The sequence below is a fragment of the Corella eumyota genome, chromosome 6 (genome assembly GCF_963082875.1).
Source record: "Corella eumyota chromosome 6, kaCorEumy4.1, whole genome shotgun sequence".
NCBI lineage: Eukaryota > Metazoa > Chordata > Ascidiacea > Phlebobranchia > Corellidae > Corella > Corella eumyota.
This window is the reverse complement of record NC_137495.1, coordinates 4,500,234-4,527,733: the sequence shown is the minus strand read 5'-3', so window position 1 is coordinate 4,527,733 and position 27,500 is coordinate 4,500,234. Positions and strand designations below refer to the sequence as shown.

The window sequence follows — 27,500 nt, the reverse complement described above, 5'->3', positions numbered from 1 at the left end:
TCAATAATTTAAAATTGGTTTTAAAATTAATTTATTTTGTTTGTTCTTTATGTTTAAATGTTTGTTTGTTTATTAAAAATCAAATCTTTATTTTAAGCACTTAAATTTTACTTGATTGGTATACCATGAGATTATTAACCTATAAAAAAGTAAAATTAGTTTTTGTTTGTTTATTATATTTAGATGCTTGTTTGTTCAATAAAAACAAAGATTTATGTTAAGCAAATTAAATTTATTTTAATGTATACCATGATGTTGGTAACTTGAAAGCAGATTTAAAAACCTTTGTTAAGTTTATTAATGGTTTATTAATTAATGGTTTGTTTGTTTATTAAAAACAAAGATTAATATTATGAAATTTTAATATATTTATATGCCATGATATTAGTAACTTATTAACAGATTTAAAACATAGCTTTTGTTTGTTAATTATATTTAAATGTTTTTTTACTTATAAAAATTAAAGATCAATTTTAAAAGTTGTAACTATGGCATATTCGTTTTTAACGGGGACCAGAAGTTTCGGCTGTGAGAAGATTCGGCCAGAAGGTTCGTCCTGCAAAAAAAACGCGGGTAGTCAACGACGAAATTGCCGCGTATAATGTCAGCATAATACACGGGAATTCCCTCGCCGACCTCCCGCCATGGCGGCGAATTTTTTCGGGGACGCGGAATTTGAGGGAATGGAAAATGAAGGAACTGAAATTGAAGGAACGGAAAATGAAGGAACCGGAAAATGAAGGAACGGAAAATGAAGGAACCGGAAAATGAAGGAACGGAAAATGAAGGAACGGAAAATGAAGGAACCGGAAAATGAAGAAACGGAAAATGAAGGAACCGGAAAATGAAGGAACGTAAATTGAAGGAAAGTGAAAAAAGAAGAGGCGGAATACTAAAAAAATAAAACGCGGAAATACCGTTGACTGTTTATTTGTATTTAAGTCGATATTATTTTAGAAATAAACGGGCATTTTAGAGAAAAGGATTAGGGTATGCTGGGGTAATAAAAATTAACTCATTATCGCTTATCAGTTCTCAAATAAATGACAGTAATCCTAAATAAACAGTCAACATTATTTCCGCGTTTTATTTTTTTAGGATTCCGCCTCTCCTTTTTTCAATTTCCGTTCCTTCATTTTCGGGTTCCTTCATTTTCCGTTCCTTCATTTTCCGGTTCCTTCATTTTTCGTTCCTTCATTTTCCGGTTCCTTCATTTTTCGTTCCTTCATTTTCCGGTTCCTTCATTTTCCGTTCCTTCAATTTCCATTCCCTCATTTTCAGTCGACCCATTTTTTTCACGGTCAAACTTTTGCCGGCGAATCTTTTCACGGTCAAACCTTCTGGCAACCTGTTTAACTTGGGTCGAGTTATTAATATCATAATATAAAACTCACAAATTCAAATGTTTAACACTAATCTTTAATTTTTTACCAAAAAACATTAAAATATAAAAAAAAATTATATTTATTTCATTTTTATTTATATATATTATAATATAAAATTGATGAAAAATTTAAAGCTCAACACCTTAAATTTTTATGAAAAAACAGCATATAAATATATTAAACAAACAAAAACTTATTTTCACCCTGTTTTTAAGGGCAATGCTATCTATCATGATGCACAATTGATTAAAATTTAAATACGTGATACCGATGTTTAAATTTTGAAACGTAAACACTTATAAATTAGTACTAATAAAGTTATGAAAAATATTCCCTTTCTTCACTATTATGATAAACAATATAGTAAAATTTCAGAACTGTGAATTGTTAACAAACAAAAGTTTAAAATAAACTGCGCGTAGTTAAGTCATGGATGTTACCGAATATTTGCTTAGAATTAAATATGAAGGTTCGTTGGAGCCTACACTAGAAACGTTGCGTGAGCTTACAATTGCCCACAAAACCCAAATCTCGTATTCCAGTCTTAGAATGCACGGGGCACCAAAAAATGATACGATCGAATTAGACTTAAGTAAAATATACAAGCACGTTATAACTAACAAGGGTGCGGGCTTGTGTTACGAACTAAATGGTATTTTCGCATGGTTGTTGCAGCAGTTGGGGTACAATGTATATTATGGACGAGCATCATTTTATTTGACATCAGATAAAATGTTTTCAGATGACTTCTTTCATGCAATACCAATAGTAAGTTATACCCATCATATGGTGATTGATCTAAATCAAGTAGCTCTTATGTAACTAAAAACATACTAAAAACACGCTCATAAATGATATTTTTTTTTTAATTTGGGTGTGCCTAATAAACTATAATTTAAAGGATATTTTTTTTATATATATAATTTTTTTTGATTTCACAAGGTGACTATGGACGATGGTCAATACATTGTAGATGCTGGTTGGACGATGTTTGGTCCTATGAAAATTGGTCACATGTCTGTTTACGCTGACAGCTTTAACGCGTACAGAATGAAGCTTCACCCTGAATTTGAAAACACAAGTAATCGGTTTATGATTCAACGGCATCGAAAAACAGTGTTGGATAAAGAAGGTATTAATTGTCTATATTATCATAAAATGGTAGTATTATGATTTAATATTTTTTTTTCATTTTGTTACCGAAGGTAAGATATTAAAGCAAGGCCCGGGAACATTCTTCAACGTGGATGAAATCTGCAAAGACGAGGAATGCAAAAAAGAAGATTCCGATCATTGGGTTCCACTACACTCATTTTGTTGTGATCGACAGAACTTGGAAGATTTTCAAAACTGCATGGACATGCATTACGATCCAGACGGGCTTTTAATGAACAACATTTTTTTAATACAGTACAAGGTTAATTCCAAACACATTAATCATTTTATGGTCAAAACAACTTGCACAGTCAAAGAAGCTTTAGACCCAATTACTGATAAAATTATATGTGAAATCGAAGCGAAGACCAACGATGATATAAAAGTTATTGTTGAGAAATACTTTAACTTTAAAGTACAGCATCCTGTCACTTTTTTGAAATAAAAAGAGTTTTTTGTGTGATTTTACACTAGGATTACCTTTAATAAATAAAACAATTGTACAGTATATAACATTTATTTAATTCAAAATTTATCCCAATTTTTAATTTAAAAAATAAATGCAACTTGACATTATATAATAAATGTAACTTGTGTGTGTAAGAACAATAAATGTAACTTGTGTATATAAATAGCGTGTTTTTTTGCGTCGCAACTTAGCTAACATTCCTATTCGCGTAGTTTCTATTTCCATTGAATTACGAAACTACGTCATTGTGTTTTCGGCTATATTACAAAAAGTTGGTGGCGTGAAAATGTCATTGGAAAATTTGCAAGGTAAAGAAATCGATTGTTATGAATACAGAACAGAATTTTTTTTAAATACAATACAACTAGCCTTTTTTCACATATACTGTAAATTTCCCCTTTCTGCCTTTTATTTCACCTTTCGTTAGTCTGATTTTGTTAGATGATGCAATTAGATACAATCGTACGACCTACAGTCTTAGAATCAAATTTTATTAAAGTTTTACAACGATAATCAAAAAGTCGCAACGTATTTTAGCAATTGCTGTGAAAAAATATTGTTTATATGAGAATAAGAGTGTTACAGTCTAACAGTTTTCGTTGCCGTTGCCGTCGCCACGGATTACAAAATATTACATTTAAAAAAGTTATTAGAATATTAAATATATAGTTAAATTTAGAATAATTTTTTTAGATAACCTTTTTTTAAAATTCAATGTGACAATTTTCTAAAATTTAAATATGGCTGTAAATATATTTGTGTGCTACGGACATTTTTGTGCCAACTATGCACTGGAAGTTATTGTGTTTTTTCTGACCATGGTCGTAGGAGCAATCACTCTAAATGTCAGCAGCCCATATGAGTTATGTCATTGGGCATCTGGCTGTGGTGAAGCCCAATCTGACACTGAAGTTAGCAGTGATGTTGTGCTACTTACTGTCCTGCGGTGTGGAACAATAATTTACATGTACATGCAGATGAAGAAAATCTGGAAAATTGGTTCGCTTGTGATTGTTGGAATTGTTTGTGCCTATACTGTGTGTGCTGTAATCACATTCACAGTGACAGTTGTGCATTTTCTAAGACAGGATATGGTCATTGTCGGCAGTGCCTTGCCTGTGTTTTTATTATTGCTCGATATTTCAAGAATGGTTGTCCTTACCAAGCACTGTATGACTGCCAATTCAGGTTCACTTATTCAAGATTACATTGCAGAAGGCATGGGAGCTTTAATTCCTGTTCTTACTGTAGACACTCTAATTGAACTGTTGGTTTTAATCAACATTGGTGGATATGTACAAGTGAGACAACTGCAACAGTTAAGCTGTTTTGCCTGCTTAGCTGTGATCATAAACTACATTGCATTCAGTACATTCGTCCCAGCCAGCTTATCAGTGCTTCTTACAGTAATAAACAAAACGCCAAAAGATAACGAAGCATTTACAACTCCATCTTGGTATGATCACAGGTTTGCAGAAGTACTAAGAAATGAAAAGGGTAGGAGTGAAAATCGTTTGACGAAAAGAATAAAATTTGCATCATGTATTGGATTACTTTTGCTTCATTGTTTTAGATGGTCAATTTTAAGAGGAAAGGCCATAGGACCAGTTGATAAAATGCAACAGAGTTTTGATTCGGTTTTTACTCTCACACCTGAACAACTTTTCACTGTGGTTCTTATTATTATACTTGGCAGTAAATACCTTCTAGATGATGGCTATGAGATTGTTACAAAATTAAGAAAACGTTCAGGGTCCACAGAAAGTGAAAAACTTTATAGTAAAACATTAAAACCTAAGATTAAAATATCGCCTATTTGTCCAGATGAAGGTGATGTAACAACAGTTCCACGGACACTCGAAAAATGCTTAGAATTACTAAAAGTAGGCTCCGATTTGCTTACTGATACTGAAATAATTAGTCTGGTTAAAAATCGAAAACTTTTGGAATATATGTTGGAGTCCGCATTAGATGATGCTAACAGAGGCGTTGCCATTAGAAGAAAAATTCTAGGTAACAAGATGGGCAACTTAAAAAAGCGGGATGCCATTAATCATATCCCACATTGTGGATATGACTTTACAAATGCCACAAAAGCATGCTGTGAAAATACAGTTGGCTACATACCTGTACCTGTTGGCATAGTAGGTCCTTTACTACTGGATGGATCAGAATATCAAGTTCCTATGGCAACTACAGAAGGCACACTTTTAGCTAGCACCAACCGAGGATTAAAAGCACTCTATTTATCCGGAGGTGTAAAAAGTTGTGTATATTCTGACGGAATGTCCCGCGCCCCGGTCTTGTCTTTTCCCACGGTTGAAAAGGCCTGCGAAGTGTCAATGTGGTTACAAGAAAAAGACAATTTTAACTTGGTAAAAGAGCAGTTTGATTCCACAAGCAGATTCGCAAGATTAAAAAACATTACTCCTGTGATCTCAGGAAGATTGTTGTTTTTGAGGTTTGTGGCACAAACTGGTGATGCAATGGGAATGAATATGCTCTCAAAAGGAACCGAAAATGCTCTGAGGTAAGTTACCCAATCATAATAAACAATAATATTATTATGTGTTCATTTTTAACCAGATTGTTTAACAATAAGATGTTTGTTTTATATTCTTTGTTTCATTATTGATTATTGCCTTTAAGTTCCCAGTGGAGTTAATTATAAATCCTATACATTTGTTTGCAGATGGCTAAGACATGAGTTCCCAGACATGGAAGTTATAAGTCTCAGCGGAAATGTTTGTACTGACAAAAAACCATCAGCTGTTAACTGGCTTATGGGCAGAGGAAAATCAGTCGTCTGCGAAGCTGTGTTGCCAGGAAAAATTGTAAACTCTGTCCTAAAAACTAACATAAAAACCTTAGCTCGACTTAACCGATGCAAGAACCATATTGGATCTGCCATGTCGGGTAGTGTAGGTGGTTTTAATGCCCATGCTGCGAATGTTGTGACAGCAATGTTTATTGCAACTGGCCAAGACCCAGCACAAAATGTTGTAAGTTCAAATTGCATCACAACACTAGAAATCTTAAGCGCTAATGAGCCCCACTTAAACAATTCTGAGGGTGATTCATTGTTAGTCACTTGTACAATGCCTTCACTAGAAGTAGCCACAGTAGGTGGAGGATCTGCATTAGAGCCACAGAAAGCCTGTTTAAACTTGCTAGGTGTTGCTGGTAGCAGTTCAATGGCAGGCAAAAAAGCAGGCCACAATGCTTCCCAGTTAGCTAAAATTATATGTGCCACAGTTTTAGCAGGAGAACTGTCACTGTTATCAGCTCTGGACACTGGTGACTTGGTGCAAAGTCACATGAAACATAATCGCCTTTCGAGGCATGTCCCACAGCAAGAAATTGAGCACCCAATTCTTTAACTTAATCCTACACCATTATTATTATTTCAGTTCTAACGAATTTATGTTTGTTTAATTTGTTTTTTAAATAGTATTAAAAATAATAGTTTAAATGACCAAAAAGCAGTGCTATTTTATTAATACTTTAATTTATACAAAAGTGTATTAATTACCCTATTTATATTGAATTCTTTTTCTATGTTTATTTATTAGTTTAATTTTTTTGTATGTCAACTTCAGTATTGTAAAGTTTTATGTTTTTTTTATTGGAAGCTCAAACAACCTTTCTCGAAGTTATGCTGGTAGATCTTTATTTATATAGGACCAACATATTCTATTTATTAAAATAATAATTATGAAGTAGCAATTTTATATATTTTTTTAAATTCATTTTAAACGATGCAATATCTTTTTACTAACACATTACAAAACACAATGCAGCACAAACATTTTAAGATAAAATATAATTATTTTGATAGTTTAAATTTAACATATATAAACAATAACATTTACATATCCACAATGGAAATTTGGAACCGCCAAACATTAGGTGCAAAACAACATTTTTTATATTTTTCATCTTCCGTATAAATTAAATATGTATATAAAAAATTTAACTAAAATTAACATAGAGATTATTGCTATACAAAACCGGGTTAGTTAATGGGTTAAACAAAAATAAAAATAGTCCGAGGCCTATTACGAAACAGGAACAAACTAAATATTTATGGGTATGTGTTAGCGCCTGTTCAAATTCAGGAAAGCCCATCATATTGCACAATGAATGTGATAAAAAGGCACTGGTTAGGTGACCAGTTCTTAAAAATATCAGAGAAGATAAAATACCAAAAACAGTTGTATAAGATGCTTGAAATAAAGTTGAAATAAGGATAGTAGGAACTGAATGAATTCCTGCCTTATACTGCTCATAAGCATGATGAAAATGTGCTAAAAATAAATTTGCAAGTTTAAAAGGTTGGTTCTTAATTTTTTGGAGTACTACATTATATTTTTTTTTACCTATTCCAAAAAACCAAGGGCCTATTAGTATTGCGGTGAAATGACCCATAGAAGGTAGTAATAATGGCATCATGCAACCTCTAAACACTAGTTCTTCTGATAAAGGGGCCTAAAAAGGTATATGTAAATGCTTTTATTGATCATATTAAACTAGTCAATTGGTTTTCAACTAGATCATACTGTTAATAGCAATATATCTAGGAGTGATACAGCATGGACGCATGTTTTACCAAATAAAGATGTTAATCCTTTACATAAGTGTAACTGTTGATATTAATAAATGATCCACTAACCACAAAATAGTTTCTCCAAAGTGTGATATCAAATATTGAATAATACTTCAAAGGAGAAAGCCCATTGTCAAGTAAAAGCATAACAATGGGACCTAAAAAGAGAATTCCAATTAAAAGAGAGGGAAGGAAAATAGCCGGAATAATTCCTTCACATCTTAAACCTATCCAATGTAAATAAGTTGCGCTTTGCAAGGAGTTGTCTATTGAATATTGGCTAAGAGCATAAAGAATGTAACATATTAAAGTTGATGCAATAGTTACTCGGGTTATTCTTTCCTTAATTGTTTTTGGATGGTCCCTGTAATTAAAAAATATTTCAAAATTAATGCTTGTTAAATTACTAAATGATGGCGATTAGTTAAAAACACGATAATTTTACCTAGGCAGGTTTTGTGATCTAATATACAAACTTCCGACGTAAAGTCCTGCAAAGAAACAGCACAGAATCACGGCTTGTAGTTTTGTTATTCCTTCATAGGATAGGTTTGAAACAAAATCAATCATTATTTTAGAGTTATTTAAACTTTATAGCTATTGTTATTGGTTTGTTTACAAATAAACGCCATTTTGAAATACCACGTGTACGGAGTTTTGGTTCCCTTCCTGGTAACGGTCTTGTTACCATTATAAAAGTATCTTTAATAAATTTTTAATATTAATAACATACTTAAAAAACTGTATTTTATTAACTTGATTTTTAGTTTATTAGAATTTATAGGATTGTAAATATATGAAAAGGTTCCGGTTCGGTAACACGTGTTTGGTTTTTCGTCATGACGACTTAACCTGCATGTGTACAAGTCTGCAAGTTTGTGCTTTTTTTGTCGTATAAATTAATTCTGTTTTGCTGCAATATTCAGTTGTTCAGCGAAGGCATTTTTGTGTATTATTGGGATAAAGTTTAAAATGATGGAACCCGAAGATGTTGATAGTTCTATGTGTGATATATGCAGCAAAGTTTTCAGCAACAAACACAACAAGAGAATTCACAGACTGATACATTTTGGCGACAAACCGTTCAGTTGTACAGTTTGTGACAAACATTTTGCCCGGAAAGCGCACTTAAAATCCCACAAACTTATACATTTAGATGCAAAGCTTGAAAAGTGTGAAATTTGCTTAAAATCATTTAGGTTTAGATCTACATTAAAACTTCATTTAAAAATTCATACCAATATAAAACCTTTTGCTTGTGAAATATGCCATAAAAGATTTCGCCGATTGGGACACTGTCAAGATCACACACTTATTCATTTTAAAGATAGACCTTTCAAGTGCACTAAGTGTGACAAGGCATTTAAACAACCGGACAGCTTATCGAAGCACCTAAAAAACCATGACGGATTAAAGTTGTTTAAATGCGATATTTGTCACAAGGCTTACACAAAGGAAATTACGTTGAAACACCATATGACGTTTCATTTTAAGGAAAAACCTTATAAATGTCAAGTGTGCAACTTTGCGTTTCAATATGCATCTAAACTTAAAAGACATATGATAACTCATGAAAGAAAACATCATTTTTGCGACATATGTAACACTGATTTTTTACTCAAGCACGACTATTTGAAACACAGAATAAAGGTCCATTCAGACCCAAATGTTAGAATTCCTTGTGATAAATGCAACAAATCTTTCAAAGGAAAACGAGGGCTTAAATTTCACCTTGAAAGATATTGTAAACCAGAAAAAGTTAAACCTCAACCAACGATAAAATTGGATTCTCCAAAAAAACAACATAAATGCGAAGTATGCGATTTAACAATTACAATGGCTAAAGAGTTTGAAAATCACACTTCTACGTACCACCCTCTTCAAAATAATCCATACAAATGCCATCTTTGTAAGGCCAACTTTCTTACATCTTCTTATTTGGAATTACATGTTCGAACACATATTAATCAGATTAGCAACAAGTGTTTTTCATGCTTTAAGGAATTCAACTCACCCGTCATACTTTTAAAGCATCAGTTATTTTGTAATGGAAATAGCTCAGCATTTGAATGCCAATTTTGTCTGATGAAATTTATCTCAGAAGCTGATTTAGATAAACACAAAGAAGTAATGAAACACAATCGGCGACGACCCTTTATGTGTTGCATATGTAACCAAACGCACGCTTTTTTTAGCAACATGCAGAGTCATCAAAAAACAATCCACAATAGAAGAATAACTCTGGAATTAGTTAGAAAATCTTTAAATGATCCCGATTTCAGAGTCATGTTTTTAAAAGAGCCCTATGTACTGTTAAAACGTCTTTAAATGTTGTTTTACTATAATATATTTTTGATGATACTAAAATTTTATTATTTTTTATACCGTTTTTTAAGGGACAAAATTATTTTTATGTAATGCGTTTAATTGTGTTTACTGTTAGTTTGTGTATGTTTAATGTAAGTTTGTTTACCATCAATTTAGATTAAAAAAGATTTTAAGATGGATTATGGGTTGGTGCCATTACACAAGAGAATTGATCTAAATGAAAAGTGCTGCAATCTATTAAATTCAGAATGGAAGAGAAGTGATGGGACAAGGTATTCACAATTTAAATTCTAAAATGTATTAACATTGTAGCAGAAAATAACACAAAAATGTGTTAGGTTGCGCTGGCTTGAGCAGTCTAATGATGATTACCCTTGCAACTTAGCGATGCTTGAAAGCAAATGTGGAACCTTGGTGGGCCATGTAAGACTAACATGTGTTGTTGGAGATACAAATGCACTTTATGTGAGTTCAGGTTGGTGAAACTAATTTGTATATATCCTATGTTTATTAAGTGAATTAAAAAATTATACTAGTCATTAAATTATACTAGTCATAGTAACCAAGGAACAAAGGGGTTTGGGGCTGGGAAAAAAGTTAATGGACTTAACCGCAGAATATGCTGCCAAAAGAAAATGTAAAACATTACATTTGCGTTCTGATAAACAAATGTTTTATGCCAAGTGTGGATATGAAGTTAGCACACCTGTGGAACAATGTACTGGGAAAGCTTTGCAAGCAAAGATTTTAGCTGTAAGTATGTATTACTCTGATTGGCTAAACATGTATCATTATTGTTTATTTTGTTACAACAGTTCCAACAAAATCAAAATACTGTATCGACTGCTGCTACGGAAATCCCTAAGCTATCTTCACCAGACCTTAAAATGAATGATGAGAAATGTGTTAACATTTTCTCTAATTTAAATGGCCCTCAAATAAACATACCCCCTCCCCCATCACTTTGTGATGTAAAATGTTCTACTAAATCCAAATGTGCGACAGCAGAATTTGATGAACCTAACTGTTGTAGTGGTACTATATTATGGATGAAGAAGGTGTTGCTACAAGCTTAAAACTAAAGGTGGGTAATGTAAAATACAAGGTCTCTTTTCATAGGATTTATTTTCTAAAGGTGGTAGTAGCAATATTTAAAAAATGCAAGGTCGACAAAAATGAGTAATTAGTATTTGTGTATTAGTAGGAACTATTTGTAGGTTTGCATATTTCTTGGTGCAATTCTTAATTAAAAAATGAAACAAAAACACAAATAAACAGTATGTTTACTTTGTAGGAACAAATATACTAATGAAACTAGAAAACACTAAATAGATAAGCACAAATTGCACATTTTTAATAATACTTTTAGTTTGAAACAATTAAGATTTCACTAGAACTTCAAGCTTAAACAAATGCTTATCTTTATCTTCAGGAATATTTTTTCTTACATACTCAGCTAAATTAAGAAGATATTCCTTGTTTTCGCCACTGGGTCCAACAGATTTTTTAATAACCTCAGCGATATCTTTTTCCTCAGCTGGTCCTGCATAATTTGGGTTGTTCGGTTCACCAACATATAACCTAATCGCAAAGGCATCCCTATTTTCATCTCTAGGATGAAAGAGAACCTCGACTGCAGTATAACCACCTCTTTCGCGATGATCTAAATGCCTCCTTACCTCTTCAACTTTGTTTTCGCTTATTTTATAAGCAGCCCCCCAGACCACAGCATTTGAATCATTAACTAAAGTTGCTACACGTCCAGGCTGTATGTAAAGCAATCACATACATTAGTCACTAAGGTTTAAACCTTATTTTTTATGTACCACAAGCAAAATCTGGAAAGTTTTGTAGTTAAAAATAAACTTTAATTAATAACACCACTCAATAATATATTTAAGAATATGATTTGAAATAATTGTTTATTAGTTTAAACAATAGAGTAAGTGTTTACAAATTGGAAAAAGTAAATTTAAGAGGAGTAAATATGTATGTCAAACTGTTATGCAGAAAACCTATACAATGGTGATTTTTACAAAATTTGAAGGTTAAGTGAAATAAAACCACAGATGCATATGGAGAACGAAAAGAAAACCTGATAGCTGTAAGCAACATGGGTTATCAGGCCACGTAAATCAGCAAATTGAGCACAGCAGCGTTTACTTTTTAAATAACACTACCAGATTATTTACGTTAATTTCTGTATTCAGGTATTAGGGCAAATAATTAAGAAATAAAAAAGCTAAAGTATGCACGTTTTTAAAGTTAAATAAAGTACATTTATAATTTAACAAGCTGTGAATTGTACTTACGTTTCCTGGCATTCCTCTGTGATCTGTACTAAACTGCCAAAACCTTCTTTTATATCCGTTAATGAAGCCAATAACCTTGTCTTCGTACGGAAAATCTACCTTCCATAACAGGGAAGCGTACCCAAAAATCCACATCTTAAAAGAGGCTGTTCTTTATCATAAACACAGTAAAGAAATTAATTTTTGTGTATTGCGCAAATTCATTCTTTGTTTTCCTTTTGTTTTAGAGTTAATCGCTATAGCAAGTTAATAGTTTACCTTTTGTTTTTGTTGAGGATAACTTTGTTTTGTTCGTGGTGAAATAATAAACAGGTTGCTTTCAGTGTGCGTACATTAAAAAAATTACAACCGACTGACCGAATGTGTCCACGGCGGGTTCTTTAGTTTGTAAGTTTCTAACGATTACGTAACTCACAACCTTGTATTGTTGGTTATGAGGTTTCAGTTTAGTACTTGTCTTTCAAACGAGCTTGAGGTGTTGGTTAGTTTGTGTAACCGAATATGCAGATAAAGAGTATATTAAAATAAATCTGTGATATAAACCTTTTTTTTAACCATATTTTATTTTTGTTTTTAGCTTGTTTTAAACAATTTTACTTTTTATTATACTTTATCATGGATAATACACCATCAACAGGGAGTAGAAATGACAATGTACATCCCGATACAAGTTCCAATGAAACAGAAAACAACACACCTTTAAATGCTCCTGAAAACAACATAACCCCAAACGCAACAGAAAGCAACTCACCGCCAAATGCAAGAAGGGAACAACGTAGGCATAATCGTAACAATAGAAACGTTTATAGCAGGGAAGGTATTTTTATGCATTATTTTTTCCTCAATGTTGCGTTAAGATACTCCAACTATTTTAAAGCTACTTCACGCAGATTGATTGAATTTTTTGCATTATTGATAGCCATCGCAATGTTGGCTGTTCTTACCTATATCCATTTTACTTTTGTTAAAACTTCAAATGACTGCCTAAGTCATGTCAAAGATATTTGGCCAAGATCTGGAATTTTACGTGTCCAGGTTACCAATAATGAATCTGCACCAAGTTATATTTTATATTTTGCTAAGAAACCTGATGTGGATTCAATAGCATTAAGAGCTACTCCATATGATTTAACTATGACTTATTCATACTCGATTTCTAATGAAGACATTGTGAATTTTAAACTGTGGAAAAATATGCAGGAAAATGTATCAAGGTCTGACAGTCTAAAAGTAACAAACAATTTTAAATGCTTGAACACAAATTTAATACAAGCTCTATCTGCGTTTAAGTTACTAGATCAATCTTGTCCAGTTATTTCACAAGATTACATAAAGCAAATAGAAGAACATTTTCACCAAAAAATAAAATCCTCGATTCCCAAATTTGCGTTTCAACGCCATACTCATGACAGTGAATCAATACGCTTGATCAAAGACGAACTTTCTTTTTTCGAGAATTATGAAACTGTTCATTTTCCATTTGAGCCTTCTGAGATTCGAGATTATTATGTTATTGAATACAGCTCGGAGTTTGGTTATTTGCGATTGTCAACTGAAGCAAGGCACAAGTTAGCGATTCCAACTTTGGTTGTTAATTTAAAGCCCCAACATGATGTATGTTTTGGTAGCCCGCTAAAAAAATACATGCTGAAAACATTTTTGGGTTATGATGATTACTTAATGGCTGGGATTAAAAATTTAGCTGAGAATGACAAAACCCAAGGGTATTTAAGGAATCTGGTTACTGGAGATTATTTTCGATTCGTTCAAATGTGGGTGAGCCATGCCTCTATCTTGATCTTGATAGCATTCTCAGCAATGGTTGTTTTTACCTTGGTTGTTACCATGCTGTTGCGTTATTCATACCATCAAATATTCATGTTCATGGTAGAAGTTCTTAGACTGCTTGACACCGAAACCAGACTTATTTTTCCAGCAGCTCCAATGCTTACTATTGTCTTAGCCCTGGTTGGTATGGAAGAAATTATGACCGAATTTTTTCATGATTCAACAGTTGCATTTTATGTCATTTTAATGATATGGGGTGCTGATCAATTTGATGTCATTTGTCTCCATACCATGATCAGTCGTAGGCATTGGGTGCGATTCTTTTTTCTTTATCATTTGAGCTTTTATGCTTACCACTATAAGTTTAATGGGCAACATAGTAAACTAGCACTGTTTTCCTCATGGCTTTTTATCCTGCATTCAATGCTGTACTTTTTTCATCACTATGAGTTGCCTGCAATCCAGCGACAAATGACTGCTTTAACGAACCGTAATCACAATCAAAGAAATCCTAATAATCAATCAAACGACCAAGAACCCCCAAACAGTCAACCAAATAACGATAGCGAACCACCAGCAGAAGTACCTAATACAGAAGACACTAATTTAAATCACGATGCAACTTCATCAACAACAGAACAACCAACAGAAAGTGCAATGCACAGTGAACAGGGTGCACCTTTAAACAATGCAGTAAAGGAAACACAATTAGACTTAACGCAATCCCTTTTATTTATTGACCCTGTCACTGCTATAGAACAAGAAATTTTTAAAACCAAGAGCTTATCGATTTTTAATTATTCAGGGTTTTACAAATTGTTTCTTTTTGGTTTACTTGGTGTAGCTGGTTTGGTAATTTTTTTGCTTGCAATTCGCACGAACACTTGGGTCCTTGGCTATCAAAGTTTAGATATAGTCAAAGTAACTGAAATGGTATAACTTACTGCAATTTTAACTTTTATTTATATGCATTTTAACCGTCATTGTCAACTGATACTCGTATGTTTTTAAATTTTTATCATTTTACTTTTTATGTAACTTATTTTTGAAAGTGTTAGGTAATTTTTAATGCGAAATATAATAAATTTCTTGGTTCAACAGTTTTCTTTTAATTTAGAATAAAAACAAAATTTATGGCAATAATAATTTATTCAAAAATACACAAAATGAGCGGCACTATAAATTTGAATAAAAAAGTTAAAACAAAAATTTTTAAGTTTAGATATTTATGTTAAAAAACGTCATTTTTTTAGTTAAGCTTATAAAACAATAAAATTTGCCAAAGATTGTATAAATTTTATGTTTTTATAAAAAAAATCACACGATTTATTGATTATTGTATTCCAAGTCTTCACCAGAAAAATAGAAAAATGTTTGTATTGAACTTTCCATTCCTTGCTTTTCATTTTTTAGCTTCCCACAATAATGTTGTTGATTGGAATGTGTATAAGCTTAACAAAAAATCCAATAAAGCCCATGATGCCAAAACCAATGGCAGTTGCAATCGCAATTTTCTGAAATTCTTTTCTATCTGGTTTCGTACATCTTTTGACGAGACGAATAGAATCTTTTGCGAACTGTTTAGCAGGCTCCACCCAAGCGACAACTTGATCCATTTCTTTAGTTTTTCTGTTTTTTAATTCAACAACCTTTCTATAAAATGTCTTTAAGCAATTGACAACGGTTGGACTACACAAGCACAATTCACAAGCCGAATTAGAAGTCACTTCACGTCTTTTTTTCCACACAAGCAAATCAACATTACACGTCACCGCGGATGGATGACGTCAGAAGTTTGACGTTTCGTCTTATTTTCACAATGGTTCGATAATTGAGGATAACAAAAGAAAAGAAATACAACAAAAGAAAACCCGTTTTATTACTATCCTGAAGCATTTAATAGAATTTTTGTGTTTATGTTTAATATTATCAACAAAAATTAAAACGTTTATTATTACCTAAAATATTTGCCTAGTCATGCAAGGTTTATCACGTGACTTTAGATATAATAATAATGTATTGAAATTTATAACCCATTTTCGTTTACTTTTGTGCAGCTGTAAACGTTAATAAAATATGTATGTATTTTGTTTAAAATATAACTTAATTTACAATAGACATGTCAAGCTATTAACTAAATTTTCGGTGTTAAACTACTGCAATTTTGAGCATTGTCTGAGTGTACTAACAAATAAATATAACGACAATTTTAAGAGTATGGGCTTCAAGAGTATGTCAAGGGGTAAACAGAGATGTAATGCAATGACTTTATACAGTTTACCTAATGCGGGTTTCACGGTCTAATGATCTGTAAATAGTGGAGACGCCTTCGGCTACAAAGGCGAGTTGTTTCAACCGAAGTACGTTGTTGTAAAAAGCGAGAGTAATTTAATACATGTGCGTAACAAGCTTCCTGTTTCTATCATAAGTTTAGCACTTTATGGCAGAATTATAGTCTGTGCACGACTTTTAACTATTAATTATTTATGACTGCAAAAACAAAATGTTAAAACAAGCATTCAAAATGTTACCCGCAGTTTTATAAACTGCAGTTACAGGTAAACGTAAAGTAGAGTAAATGTCGAACTTCGCAGGTTTAATTTATGCCTAGTTACAATATCAATGTTTTTATATATTATTAGTAGATACATTTTCTAACTGCTTGTCTATTTACTAAAACTATGACTAGTAAAGATTGGAGTGTGCAAGATTGGGAAAATTGGTGGAAAACACCCGGAGCAAGACCGGAAGACAGTGAAGATAAGACCGACGATCCAAGCAAGGCGTCGGAGTGTGAAAATTACACCGAAGAAGAATTTGATTGGGACGACACGAAGGAATCAGCTATGCTTGTCAAGCATTTACCAAAAGTGTGCGGGGAAGGTAGAAAATTGCGTATATTTCTCACTTTTTGTGGGAAGTCAATTGATTTAAAGTGGCTCGCTACGCAAGGCCACACAGTATATGGTAACGACTGTTCTAGTTTTGCCCTTGAAAGCTTTTTGAAGGAGCAGGATATCGCATACGAAGCTACCAAGGTTGATGTGTTTGATGTTTACAAGGCCAAAGATATTGATCTTACTTTGATAGGGGGTGACTTTATGAAGGTCACGCCAGAAATGTGCGGTGATAAGTTTGATGCTGTTTGGGACACGGCGTCGTTTCAGTCTGCTCCTATTGCATTAAGGAAGGAATATATTGATACCATTCGTTCTCTGATGAAGCCCGATTGTCAGTATCTTCTTAGTATAACTGATTTTAAAGATCAAATTACCTGGAAGGGCCCACCTTACACAATCACCGATCAAATTCTTAATGAGTTCTTTGGGAAATTTATGACCTGGAAAATGATTGACAGTGCGCCATGGGGTACTTATCTTGAACAAATATTTCACTTGCAATTAAAGAAGTAATTTTTCATTTTTTTGTCGTTATTGCACTAGTAATTAACACATATAAACTTCGTTTTTAACGTTTGTCAGATAGTTGTTTCATATTTCGTTGTTTTAAATCGTAAATCTACTTATTTCTACTTTGTACTAAGGCCAAAATTATTGTTGATTTTATTGTTGTATTAATAAAATAAAATTTTATATTCTTTATTTAAATCTTTATGTATGCAAATAAAAATGGTCTGTTTGTTATCGGGGATAAACTAAAAAAATAAGCCACACGTGTACATATGGAGATTATTGATGACGTCGCCAGAGGAAACGAGAGACGCTGTAGAAGGAGAATCTGCTGCACAAGAGGATTTTATTTTCAAGTTTATGTGCTTCTTATTTACATAAAGAATTTATTTAATTGTCAGTATTGTATTGTGTAATTGTATGGATTTATTTTGCTCGTAATTGCTAAATCAGATCGGGCTTGTGACTGTCTATCTGTAAGCCAGTCTGGAAAGTGGGGCAGCGTGCACGCACAAGATTTTTTTCGCCGAAAAAAATGCACGCTTGAAATTGGCGTTTTGCACGCCTGGCTTTAAAAATTGTTACAAAGTTAAAGGTAAAACGCTAACATAAGTCCTTCATGCACGCGTAGTGGTTTGTAAGCAAATTAAACAGATATTGTTTAACACTTTATAATAGTTTTAGATTTATTGTGTTGTTAAAACATTTTATATAAAATGAGAAGTTTATTGTTACTATGTCTTGTTGGATTTCTATATGTTGCCCATGTTGCTGGAAAAAAAGATGATAAGCTTCAGATTGGAGTAAAAAAACGGGTTGAAGGTTGCACCTTAAAATCAAAAAAGGGGGACAAATTGAGCATGCATTATGTTGTAAGTTTTTAGGTTAAATTTATACATATATATGTTTTATTATAACTTTTTTTTTGTTAAATAACCATACACTATCAGACTTTTATGTTAGGTTATGTTGATATTATTATACAGGGAACCCTTGAAGATGGGAGTGAATTTGACAGCAGTAGATCTCGAAACCAGGAATTTGATTTTACTCTTGGTGTTGGTCAAGTAATTAAGGGTTGGGATCAGGGACTATTAAAGTAGGTTATAAATTATGATGAATTGGTCTTCAAATAAATTCTAGTGGAACCATGAAATATTACAGTTGTTTTAAGCAAAAGTTAAGCCAATTTTTTCAATTTTTTTAGCATGTGCGTAGGTGAAAAAAGAAGGTTGGTAATTCCATCAAGTTTAGGTATGTTAAAAGTAAACTGATTCTTTATAAGTTCTACTAATACTTTTAAATAAAAACTATATATTTGGAGGATTTAGCATTTTTTTAAGAAGGGTGGAGTGGGATTTATTTTACATATATATATACTGCTGTCACTTTTTTTAAATTTTGTATTTTAAATATTATTATTTGTGAACTAACTTTAGTCTAATTTTATCAAGGATATGGTGACAGGGGAGCGGGTGAAAAAATCCCTGGTGGTGCAACTTTAATTTTTGAAGTTGAACTGATGAAAATTAATGGGAAAGTAAAGACAGAGTTGTAATCAAAAAAGAATTAACAAAAATTTGCAGTATCCGCAAGAAGAATTTCATAGGATCAAATTTATTTTAATTAAAAAATGTTTATGCAACAATAGTAGTTAGTTACTGTTGTTATAATTTTTTTTAATCATGAAACACTTTAATAAAAATCTAAACATGTTAATTTTTGTTTTATACATTAATTTAAGGATCAGGCAGTTTGATTAACATTTTTAGAATGTCTAAGAAACAACAGTTGCTTTATAAAACACTTAACAAACTTGTTTTTTTACTATGTTGAGGAAATATTGATATTTTTTTGGCCTAAAATTATTTGCAAGAAAGGGAGTTTTCATTTATTTATAGAGAAGCAAAGGTTTATAAAGTAACTTAATGGTTAAGGCATTAAAAGTAATTTAATATTTCGTAAAATCCTACAAATCGTGCCTATGAGCGCATAACTGTTGGCTTTTTTATTTTTTATACTGGTTTTTGTTGTGACCATGCCTAACAGTTTTTTCTAGTCGCGAGTGGGGGCTAGAGTACCGTTTTTTAAAAAGCGTCGTGCTTCGACATATGCCGGTTCAAGTTTAAACCAAGGAAAAGGGAGTACCTATTTGTATGCGGTTTGTAATTTAAATTAGGTAGTTTTAGAAGCGTAAGTGATATAAACTATGTTTAAAATACATTTATGACAAAAAACTGACATTTTAAATCATTATCTAAAATTTAAATAGTTTTTAAAACACACAATTTAAATATAATACCAAAATACCGCAAACTTGGCTGCTTGGAGTAGAAGTTTACTTGAGTTAACGGAAGTATGCACTCAAATTACGCACTAAGATCCTAATAACTTTTCTTTAGCGTAGAGTTTAGATAGTTAGGGTGCAAATTTAGGTGGTATTGTAGAAGTTATAATATTAGTTCAAACAATCAGACAATATGGAATCCATGTGGAATAATGCAATGGGGTTTTATCAATGGACACTTTCTTTTGCTGACTCTAGAGTAGCAGACTGGCCATTAGTTGCTTCTCCTTTACCAACCATTGGAATTGTCAGTCTTTATTATTTGGTTATTTTCATGATCATTCCTAAATTTATGAAAAATAGGTAAACTAATTAATTTTTTATTTACCTATTTGTTAATAGTAGTAAAAATCTACATGTGTTATAAATATATATATTATTTTTTTAGAAAACCGATTGATTTTGGTTTATTGTTGCCTGCATACAATTTTTTGCTAGTGGCCCTTAATGTTTATATTGTACAACAAGTTTTTGTTGGAAGTTACAACTCTGGTTATAGTTATGTTTGCACACCTCACATGAAGAATAACAAGAGTCATAATGAGTTGATGGTAAATAATGTTATTTTATTTAACTCAAAATTTTCTGACGTGAATCTAATTTTCACTTTAAAATTGTTTTTAACTTTGTATTTTTTAAAGGTGGCAAATGGTGTATGGTGGTATTATTTTTCCAAACTTCTTGAATTGTTTGACACCGTTCTTTTTGCCTTAAGAAAAAGAGACAGGCAGATTACATTCTTACACGTTTATCATCATTCTACAATGCCTTTACTCTGGTGGATTGGGGTCAAATGGGTCCCCACCGGACAAAGTAAAATTTAATTTCAAAATACATTAGTTACATAGTTATTATAGGACGAAATGTTTTTGCACTTGGTCCAAAATGTGTTTTAGTGTCTGGGGATAATTAAAATATTAATAATTAATATTCTGTTCATTGTATAACAACACACTGAAAATACTGTGATTTAAAAAAACAATTTGATTGTTGATTTAAAATAAATATTCACTTAGTTTAATCTTATTTATTTGTTTAGCTTTTGTTTCTGTGCTTCTTAACTCTGGGGTTCATGTTGTTATGTACGGCTATTATGCTTTAAGTGCACTTGGACCAAGCATTCAAAAACATTTGTGGTGGAAAAAATACATCACCATCATGCAATTGGTAAAAAATATTACATTTTTAAGGCATTTTTATTTTTGTAATTATAAAGATATGATGGATGATTGATGATATCAGATTTGATGTAGCTAAATTTTAAATAGATTTTAGTGGACCTAGGTAAAAACTATTGTATTAGGTTTGGTCTGTTGATCTTTGTACTAAGCAAACATTATGATATCCTGTGCTTTAATTTTATAGACTTTGTGTTTTGTATAAAACTATTATTTTGATAAACTATGATATTTTTGTAAATTTGTGTAAGTTTTAATTATTTCCTAAAATTTGACAGAATAAAATATCTCAGCTTCACAGTAATACAATTTGTTAAAGTTTTCTGCTGGATTTTTTTAGATTCAATTTGTTCTTGCCATTTTTCATACTTCTCGAAGCTTATGGGTCAACTGCCCTTCACCACGATGGATGCACTGGGCTTTGATTTGTTATGCATTTTCATTTATTATCCTATTTGGTAATTTCTACATTCAATCTTACTCCTCTAAAAAGAAGGCGAAAAAGGATGAAGTTGAACTACGGCAGAAATCGACTAAAACTGACATGCCAAAAGATGAACAGTCTCTTCGTAAAAGAACAAGGAATCACTATGGTAACGGAGATGCTTCTTAAAAATTTATTTGTAAAAATTTATTGACTAAAAACTATAATTATGTAACTAAATTTACCGTTTTTATGACTAACTCTTAAATATAACGTCCAACTTTTTAAAATTATGCATTAACGTCAACTGTACTATTTGATTTTCTTCATTAATTAGACACTTTCTTTAGAATTTTAACTGTGTTTAGAAAAAGGTTTCATGTTTAAGAAATTTATTCGGTTATTTTGAATTATAAAAAAAAAAATTTTACAATTGTTTGTATTAAGTTGGTGCTCATTAATATTTACTTTTTAGTATTAATCTGTAAAAAGTTTTTAGGGCAAATGTAGTTTAACAAAAAATAGTATCTTTTATATCAGCTTCTAAACTAACTAACGAGTTTTTTTATTAAATGTGGTATATTTACTGGGTATACAAGTTACTGATTATTTTTTTAAATTTACACATTTTCAAATTTTAACTTATACAAATTTTTTTAACTTTACATTTTTATACATAATAATAAATACACATTTTATATACATGATATATTCTCTTATGGCAAATTTTTCATATGCAAATACCTTATTGCATAGATTTTATTTTAATGTTGTCAAGAAATTGTCATGTATAAACCGATTAATTTTTCTAATTGTCTGTTAATGTTAATAATTAAAAGACTGGTTAGTCTCATTGTGTGTTAAATTTATTTTTGCTGGTAGAATTATTTTACTGTTTGTTTTATGCATGATTTTAAACGTCGTATTTGTATGAAACTAAAAGTTATTAAAAATTATTAACTTTAAAAAAAAAAAGAATTAATAAATTAATTTTTGCTAAAAAATATACCATTTTCGTTTAAATATTTAAACCGCTTTCGAAATAAAAATACTATTTTAAAGTCTTCATTTGCAAAAGAGGCCGTATAGACGTTCGTTGATATGAGGGTAGGTCGATTAGTTTTTAAAGTACGATGGTTGTATAACGAACAACTTACTTTTGATTTAAAAAAAAGGAATCAATCTAACAAAAATACCATTTTTTTTCTCTGCAAAATATATCATTTTTATAACAGAAAACTTAGTTATACAATTCTAGTTGACGTAATAAAATCATTAACAAGCTGCTTTATAAAATACAATCGGGCACCACAAATAGCAGTATTATTTTAAGGATCACTTGCCAAAATAGATCAGTTTACTGCAAGCAGTTAGAGAAAGGGAGGCCTCCCGCTGTAGTGGGAGGCCATCTGAACTCCCTATATATAGTGGATGTTCGTGATATGAAAGTAAATCTATCAGGTTTCACTTGCTCCGATTTCCCACATTGCACATATAGGTCGAAAACTGTTATTGTTGAGTTTGTTTTTATAAATTGGTTTGTGTAGTTGTTAGTTTGTTTTTAGTGATAATGAAATGACGTTTTTGTTTATTGTTAATGTTTTTGGTTGCCATAAGCAACGCGTTCTTTGCGCATGTTAAGGTTTGTTTTGTATTTTGGTTGGTTTGTTTAATTCCTTTTTAAATATTTTTAAAGGCAGTTTTTAGCTTGTTATAGTAAAGTATTTTATAATTTCATTTCTTTGTGGCCAGATTACAGTGAATACAGACTTAGGATTTTGTTACACAGTTAGCAGTGCTTTAAATTGTATGTTATGTCAAACGTTTTACTTAACAATACTCATTTTAATGACATGTTATATTAAAAGTAAGGAAAGAGTACATATAAATAGAACTATTTCCTTAGCAAGCTTAGGCTAGAGCGTGGCTCAGACACGTAGGCGTAAGCGAAAACGCGTTTTCTTTGTAATCAGCGTTTTTTTGTTTTTTTGCGGAATGTTTTTATTTCTATTGCGCTTAAGCCTACGCTAAACATGCCTAAAACAGACAGAGTAATACAATTCAAAGCACTTTGGCAAGAAAACTACCGTTATATACTATATAACTAAAGTCTTTCTTACAAGAAATATCTGTCAATTAGGTTTGGTGACCATGCCATAACATACTTAAAATCTTTATGTAAACATTAATACTTTTGGCATGTTTTAAATCATTAAATTGATTTTGTCATTTTTTCCCGTCGCATCGTTGTGATATTAATTGTATATCATATTTATTATTTACTTTTATCAATGTGCGAAAAACCAAAATAAAAAATAACAAAAATAAAATCTGTATACATTTCATGTAGATTGTATTTCAACAATAAGTTACATAAATAAGAATTTACAAAATTAATCATAAGGTCGCCACAATTTACTTTTAAAGAACACGAGAGAATTGTTATTTAAATTTGATTTTAACTAATGGGTCTACTAAGGGAGGTAGCGTCCCAAAACCGGTTTTGGCCAGATCACATTTGATGTTTTCTTCTTTGTTCGCCAAATCAATATCAAAAAAGTGAAGAAGCAAAATAACTACTTGTTTGATCTCTGTCATGGCCCAATAACGACCAGGACATTTGCTAAAAAGTAAAAAAATGCAATAATAGCTTGATTTAGTAAATGACTATTAGATAAAGTTGAAAAATGGCTATCTGCCCGCTTGTACAAGCCAAGCCAGAATACGTTAACCAGCTTTATGTAAATTTCTTATGTTGTGCTTTATACTAGCGCATTTACCTTAAGCCACTGCCAAAAGGCTGAAAGTAATATTTGACAGGTTTTCCATCCTTGGAAAATTTGGTTTTTGGAGATCCGTCTTCGTTGATAAATCGATCGTATTTGTACTCACGGGAATCTTCGTAAATGTTTGGGTCGAGGTGAGTGGTTTGGAATAAAACAAAAACGTTGTCTCCACTTCGCAATCTAACAACGTAACATTATTAATAACTTATGTTTAGTCAATTTAGTTTACATGCATGGTGTATACTTATACATGTTATTAACAAAAACCGTGTACATTACTTGTATGGTCGTGTGTTAGATTGTAAGACGTAATCTTCAGTGCATTGGCGCAACATGGAGGCTGATGCAGTTAGTCGAAGACTTTCGTTTATTGCACTTTCTAAACAACAGCAAAATGTTCAGCAAAATGCAGAAAATACATACTAAATAAAGCATTGTATATTATAAAGGTAAATTATTTTACAAACTTACCTAGTATAACCATTTTGTTTAGTTCATTTCTCGAAACTTTTAGGTAAGTATTTTGATTCAAAGAATCTTTTAAAGAGTCAGCACCCAAAACTTCGTTCATTTCTTCCATTATTTTTGATTTTGCTTCGGGACATTTAAGGACGTAGTAGATTGCCCAAAATACACTCAAAACTGTATTGGACTAAAGAAAAAGGATTTAAATTCGATTTAAAAGATTACTATGAAAACTGCTTATATTGAACAAAAAAATAGGATTTTATTTAATAAATTGCAGAAACACTTATACAGATTAATGTAGTTTTGCTGGTAATAATATTTTTTAACTTACCTGTGAAGCAAAAAAGATGCTGAAACGCTCTTTGGGGAGTCTATCTTCAGCGCCTTCGTCTATCGCAAGGTTAGTTAAAGCATCGATAAGTGGGTAAACGTTCTCTCTTTGGCTCATCGAGTCTTGGGTGAACAATTTCCAAAATCTTTTTCGAATGTTTGAAAAACCCTTTAGAGAAGCAATAGTTAATCAACTTTGCACTTAAAAAAAAGTGTGGTCGCAGCGTTTCCTTTTTAATTATGTTGTAATTTTTACAACTTGTACGAGGATACCATTATTTTTATAATTGATTAAGTAGTTTTCGATATATCGGGATTTGCAGTTAAAATATTGTAAATAGGTAAAGTCCCTATGATCGCGAGTCACGTGACGCACGACGTCATCGTCGTAAGTTCATACGCTGGCAGACATAGGAAAATATTCTTATTTTGCCTTTTCTCAGCCGTTTGTTGTCTTTTTTGTTAATTTTTTTTTGCAGAAAACAAACTTAACATAAAAAGCAATATTTATCCATATTATATAAGACATTTTTAATTTTTAAAGTATTTTTAATTAGGTAGGCTGCATTTGAAAAATTCTAACAAATTATCGGTATGTTGTTAATTTTGAAAGTTTTCTTTTTAACTTACTTTCATAGACCACACAGGCAAACCTTTGGCAATAAATGGGAAGGCTTGGTCGAATTTTTGAAAGTTTTTAATAATTTTGTGCATCTTTTCAGTTTCTTCTTTGACTGAAATTTTTGATTTGCTTGTCCCAAACCTTAAGTACATTCAGATAACAAAATCACACTTGAACTTTTTTAAAGCAATAACTTTTAATGTTCTAACTGTAACATCTGTATATAACTTACAGTGCATAAAAGCCTGCAGTGAACATGAGCAGGTGAGATAATTCTAGCAAACTCATTTCCACCGGTTTCGGATTCGATAATTCGTTAAATATAACATCCTGTAAGTTGTGCGCCATAATATCCACAAGATTGTCCAAGTTAGCACCCTATAGTACAAAGAATACAAGTTTTCAATAAGAATTAGTTACTTAATTTCAGGACATAAGAATTGTGATAATACCTGTAAATATTTTGGTAAGACACCTCCTCCAGTTCGGACTGTGGTACTCCTTCGCGTAAAATCGAATATCTTTTTAACCATGGGTATTGTGAAGGCCCTGAAATTTAGTTTTTTACTCTCCTTGGCGATGATGGGATGAAGTTGTGGATCGATAACAAAGTGAAAATACTTTCCACCTTACAATTTAAAGCACACTGAGGTAAAAAACATTGGATATTATATAAACGTGTGATACATTTTAATTTATTATAAAAATATTACCCATCGGCACCGTAAAAATTGGTCCATTTTTCTTTTCTTGTTCCCGAAGAAATTTAATCGGGTCTTTTTGATATTTTGCACCCAGTCCTAAAGTAAATGACGTAAAAATAAAGCATTAACACGGTAAAAATGGCTTAAACTATCACAAAAACACTGGTTGAATGTGAATCTAATAATCATTGAAATATAAAACGGTAAACTAAAACGTATTACAGACAACGACAAAATTACATTTACACAATTTTGTTGCTATATTGGAATTAAAACAGACTTTGTCTTTGGTATGTCAAAACAAACTGTGTATTGATGTATAAACAACCCTTTTTCAATATAAAATTTTTGATTAAACAATATAACCTACCGAACCAAGGTATAAAGCTTTGTAATAAAGGAGGTTCCCCAGTTCTTTGCTTTCTTTTACTGAAGTACCAAACTATATAAGATAAACAGAAGCAAACTAATATTGAATTTACAAAAGCTAGCATGCTTAAAGTAGTATCTAAAGCTGAAATGACAAATTGTGCTTGTTAAGTTTGGCGTGACATGTTTTTGCGTCACGTTTTTTCTGCATTTGATTCACTATATACAAATCACTTGAATGATTTATCTATACGCAATAACTTCTACACTTAACTCGTAATGTCGAAATTTTTTTCATTTACTATGGCTTTAATGTAAGTTCGCCCTTTTTATAATGTTTATTTTATGCTGGTTTTATGTGCTTAACCTTGAAATAAACGTCACAACACATGTAATACGTCAACCTGTTAAATAGTGAAACTTTATTAGGTTAACCCTCAGATTTTAATCTAAATTCTGTAGCAAGTAAAAAAAGTTGAACATTTTGTCGCAAGTATAAACTACTCAATTAACTCTAGACTGTTTGATAAAACTGTATTTTAATCAACCGTTTGCTAGACGAAAAATTAACTATACTGTTGAAGGCTAGTATGCTCTATACAAGAATTGTGTTTTTCTTGGAATTATGTGGTTTCTCGTTAAGCATTTATTAATCTGTTACATAGGAACGTATTAAATTACAATTAACCAATGTTTGCCTCTACAATATTTTGTCCAGACGTTTAACTTAACCTACACGTCTTTTGTTAAAAATTTAACTAAGCATTTTAACAGGTTTAAAATTTCAACCCTTTTTATATATATATATTTTTTTTTTGT

The 27,500-nt window shown here is 31.5% G+C and overlaps 12 protein-coding genes across 12 annotated transcripts; 8 read left to right on the top strand and 4 right to left on the bottom strand.

The window, feature by feature from the left end:
- Positions 1–197: 197 nt before the first annotated feature.
- On the top strand, positions 198–3,163 carry LOC145755610 (arylamine N-acetyltransferase, pineal gland isozyme NAT-10-like). Its single transcript, XM_082571850.1, has 3 exons — positions 198–2,153; positions 2,328–2,517; positions 2,591–3,163. The coding sequence occupies exons 1-3, from the start codon at positions 1,815–1,817 to the stop codon at positions 2,983–2,985; spliced, it is 924 nt and encodes a 307-aa protein (XP_082427976.1). The 5' UTR covers positions 198–1,814; the 3' UTR covers positions 2,986–3,163.
- Positions 3,164–3,713: 550 nt separating this feature from the next.
- Positions 3,714–6,917, top strand: LOC145755605 (3-hydroxy-3-methylglutaryl-coenzyme A reductase-like). The gene is made up of 2 exons (XM_082571844.1): positions 3,714–5,539; positions 5,702–6,917. The coding sequence occupies exons 1-2, from the start codon at positions 3,750–3,752 to the stop codon at positions 6,387–6,389; spliced, it is 2,478 nt and encodes an 825-aa protein (XP_082427970.1). The 5' UTR covers positions 3,714–3,749; the 3' UTR covers positions 6,390–6,917.
- On the bottom strand, positions 6,692–8,279 carry LOC145755611 (CAAX prenyl protease 2-like). Its single transcript, XM_082571851.1, has 4 exons — positions 8,061–8,279; positions 7,682–7,979; positions 7,389–7,497; positions 6,692–7,316 (listed from the first exon to the last, which is right to left on the bottom strand). Exons 1-4 carry the CDS (start codon positions 8,183–8,185, stop codon positions 6,982–6,984), a joined length of 867 nt encoding a protein of 288 aa, XP_082427977.1. The 5' UTR covers positions 8,186–8,279; the 3' UTR covers positions 6,692–6,981.
- A 201-nt stretch (positions 8,280–8,480) lies between these two features.
- On the top strand, positions 8,481–9,949 carry LOC145755608 (uncharacterized). The gene has a single exon (XM_082571848.1). It carries the CDS (start codon positions 8,588–8,590, stop codon positions 9,941–9,943), a length of 1,356 nt encoding a protein of 451 aa, XP_082427974.1. The 5' UTR covers positions 8,481–8,587; the 3' UTR covers positions 9,944–9,949.
- Positions 9,950–10,093: 144 nt separating this feature from the next.
- LOC145755613 (N-alpha-acetyltransferase 80-like) lies at positions 10,094–12,114 on the top strand. Its single transcript, XM_082571854.1, has 5 exons — positions 10,094–10,215; positions 10,282–10,418; positions 10,497–10,696; positions 10,759–11,027; positions 11,376–12,114. The coding sequence occupies exons 1-4, from the start codon at positions 10,118–10,120 to the stop codon at positions 11,017–11,019; spliced, it is 696 nt and encodes a 231-aa protein (XP_082427980.1). The 5' UTR covers positions 10,094–10,117; the 3' UTR covers positions 11,020–11,027; positions 11,376–12,114.
- LOC145755615 (putative glutathione-specific gamma-glutamylcyclotransferase 2) lies at positions 11,031–12,465 on the bottom strand. Its single transcript, XM_082571855.1, has 2 exons — positions 12,256–12,465; positions 11,031–11,709 (listed from the first exon to the last, which is right to left on the bottom strand). Exons 1-2 carry the CDS (start codon positions 12,388–12,390, stop codon positions 11,323–11,325), a joined length of 522 nt encoding a protein of 173 aa, XP_082427981.1. The 5' UTR covers positions 12,391–12,465; the 3' UTR covers positions 11,031–11,322.
- Positions 12,466–12,837: 372 nt separating this feature from the next.
- On the top strand, positions 12,838–15,153 carry LOC145754987 (membralin-like). The gene has a single exon (XM_082571171.1). The coding sequence runs from the start codon at positions 12,871–12,873 to the stop codon at positions 14,980–14,982; it is 2,112 nt and encodes a 703-aa protein (XP_082427297.1). The 5' UTR covers positions 12,838–12,870; the 3' UTR covers positions 14,983–15,153.
- A 20-nt stretch (positions 15,154–15,173) lies between these two features.
- Positions 15,174–15,804, bottom strand: LOC145754988 (protein transport protein Sec61 subunit gamma). Its single transcript, XM_082571172.1, has one exon. It carries the CDS (start codon positions 15,657–15,659, stop codon positions 15,453–15,455), a length of 207 nt encoding a protein of 68 aa, XP_082427298.1. The 5' UTR covers positions 15,660–15,804; the 3' UTR covers positions 15,174–15,452.
- An 885-nt stretch (positions 15,805–16,689) lies between these two features.
- Positions 16,690–17,638, top strand: LOC145756096 (thiopurine S-methyltransferase-like). Its single transcript, XM_082572340.1, has one exon. It carries the CDS (start codon positions 16,725–16,727, stop codon positions 17,454–17,456), a length of 732 nt encoding a protein of 243 aa, XP_082428466.1. The 5' UTR covers positions 16,690–16,724; the 3' UTR covers positions 17,457–17,638.
- A 472-nt stretch (positions 17,639–18,110) lies between these two features.
- Positions 18,111–19,172, top strand: LOC145756097 (peptidyl-prolyl cis-trans isomerase FKBP2-like). The gene is made up of 4 exons (XM_082572341.1): positions 18,111–18,325; positions 18,440–18,552; positions 18,661–18,707; positions 18,908–19,172. The coding sequence occupies exons 1-4, from the start codon at positions 18,170–18,172 to the stop codon at positions 19,009–19,011; spliced, it is 420 nt and encodes a 139-aa protein (XP_082428467.1). The 5' UTR covers positions 18,111–18,169; the 3' UTR covers positions 19,012–19,172.
- Positions 19,173–19,645: 473 nt separating this feature from the next.
- LOC145754915 (very long chain fatty acid elongase 4-like) lies at positions 19,646–22,273 on the top strand. Its single transcript, XM_082571083.1, has 5 exons — positions 19,646–20,103; positions 20,189–20,351; positions 20,442–20,613; positions 20,840–20,967; positions 21,319–22,273. Exons 1-5 carry the CDS (start codon positions 19,934–19,936, stop codon positions 21,589–21,591), a joined length of 906 nt encoding a protein of 301 aa, XP_082427209.1. The 5' UTR covers positions 19,646–19,933; the 3' UTR covers positions 21,592–22,273.
- A 1,542-nt stretch (positions 22,274–23,815) lies between these two features.
- On the bottom strand, positions 23,816–27,447 carry LOC145754612 (cytochrome P450 7A1-like). The gene is made up of 10 exons (XM_082570693.1): positions 26,683–27,447; positions 26,322–26,408; positions 26,061–26,236; positions 25,841–25,986; positions 25,617–25,749; positions 24,988–25,155; positions 24,660–24,840; positions 24,468–24,567; positions 24,183–24,368; positions 23,816–24,025 (listed from the first exon to the last, which is right to left on the bottom strand). The coding sequence occupies exons 1-10, from the start codon at positions 26,804–26,806 to the stop codon at positions 23,845–23,847; spliced, it is 1,482 nt and encodes a 493-aa protein (XP_082426819.1). The 5' UTR covers positions 26,807–27,447; the 3' UTR covers positions 23,816–23,844.
- Between the last annotated feature and the right edge of the window lie 53 nt (positions 27,448–27,500).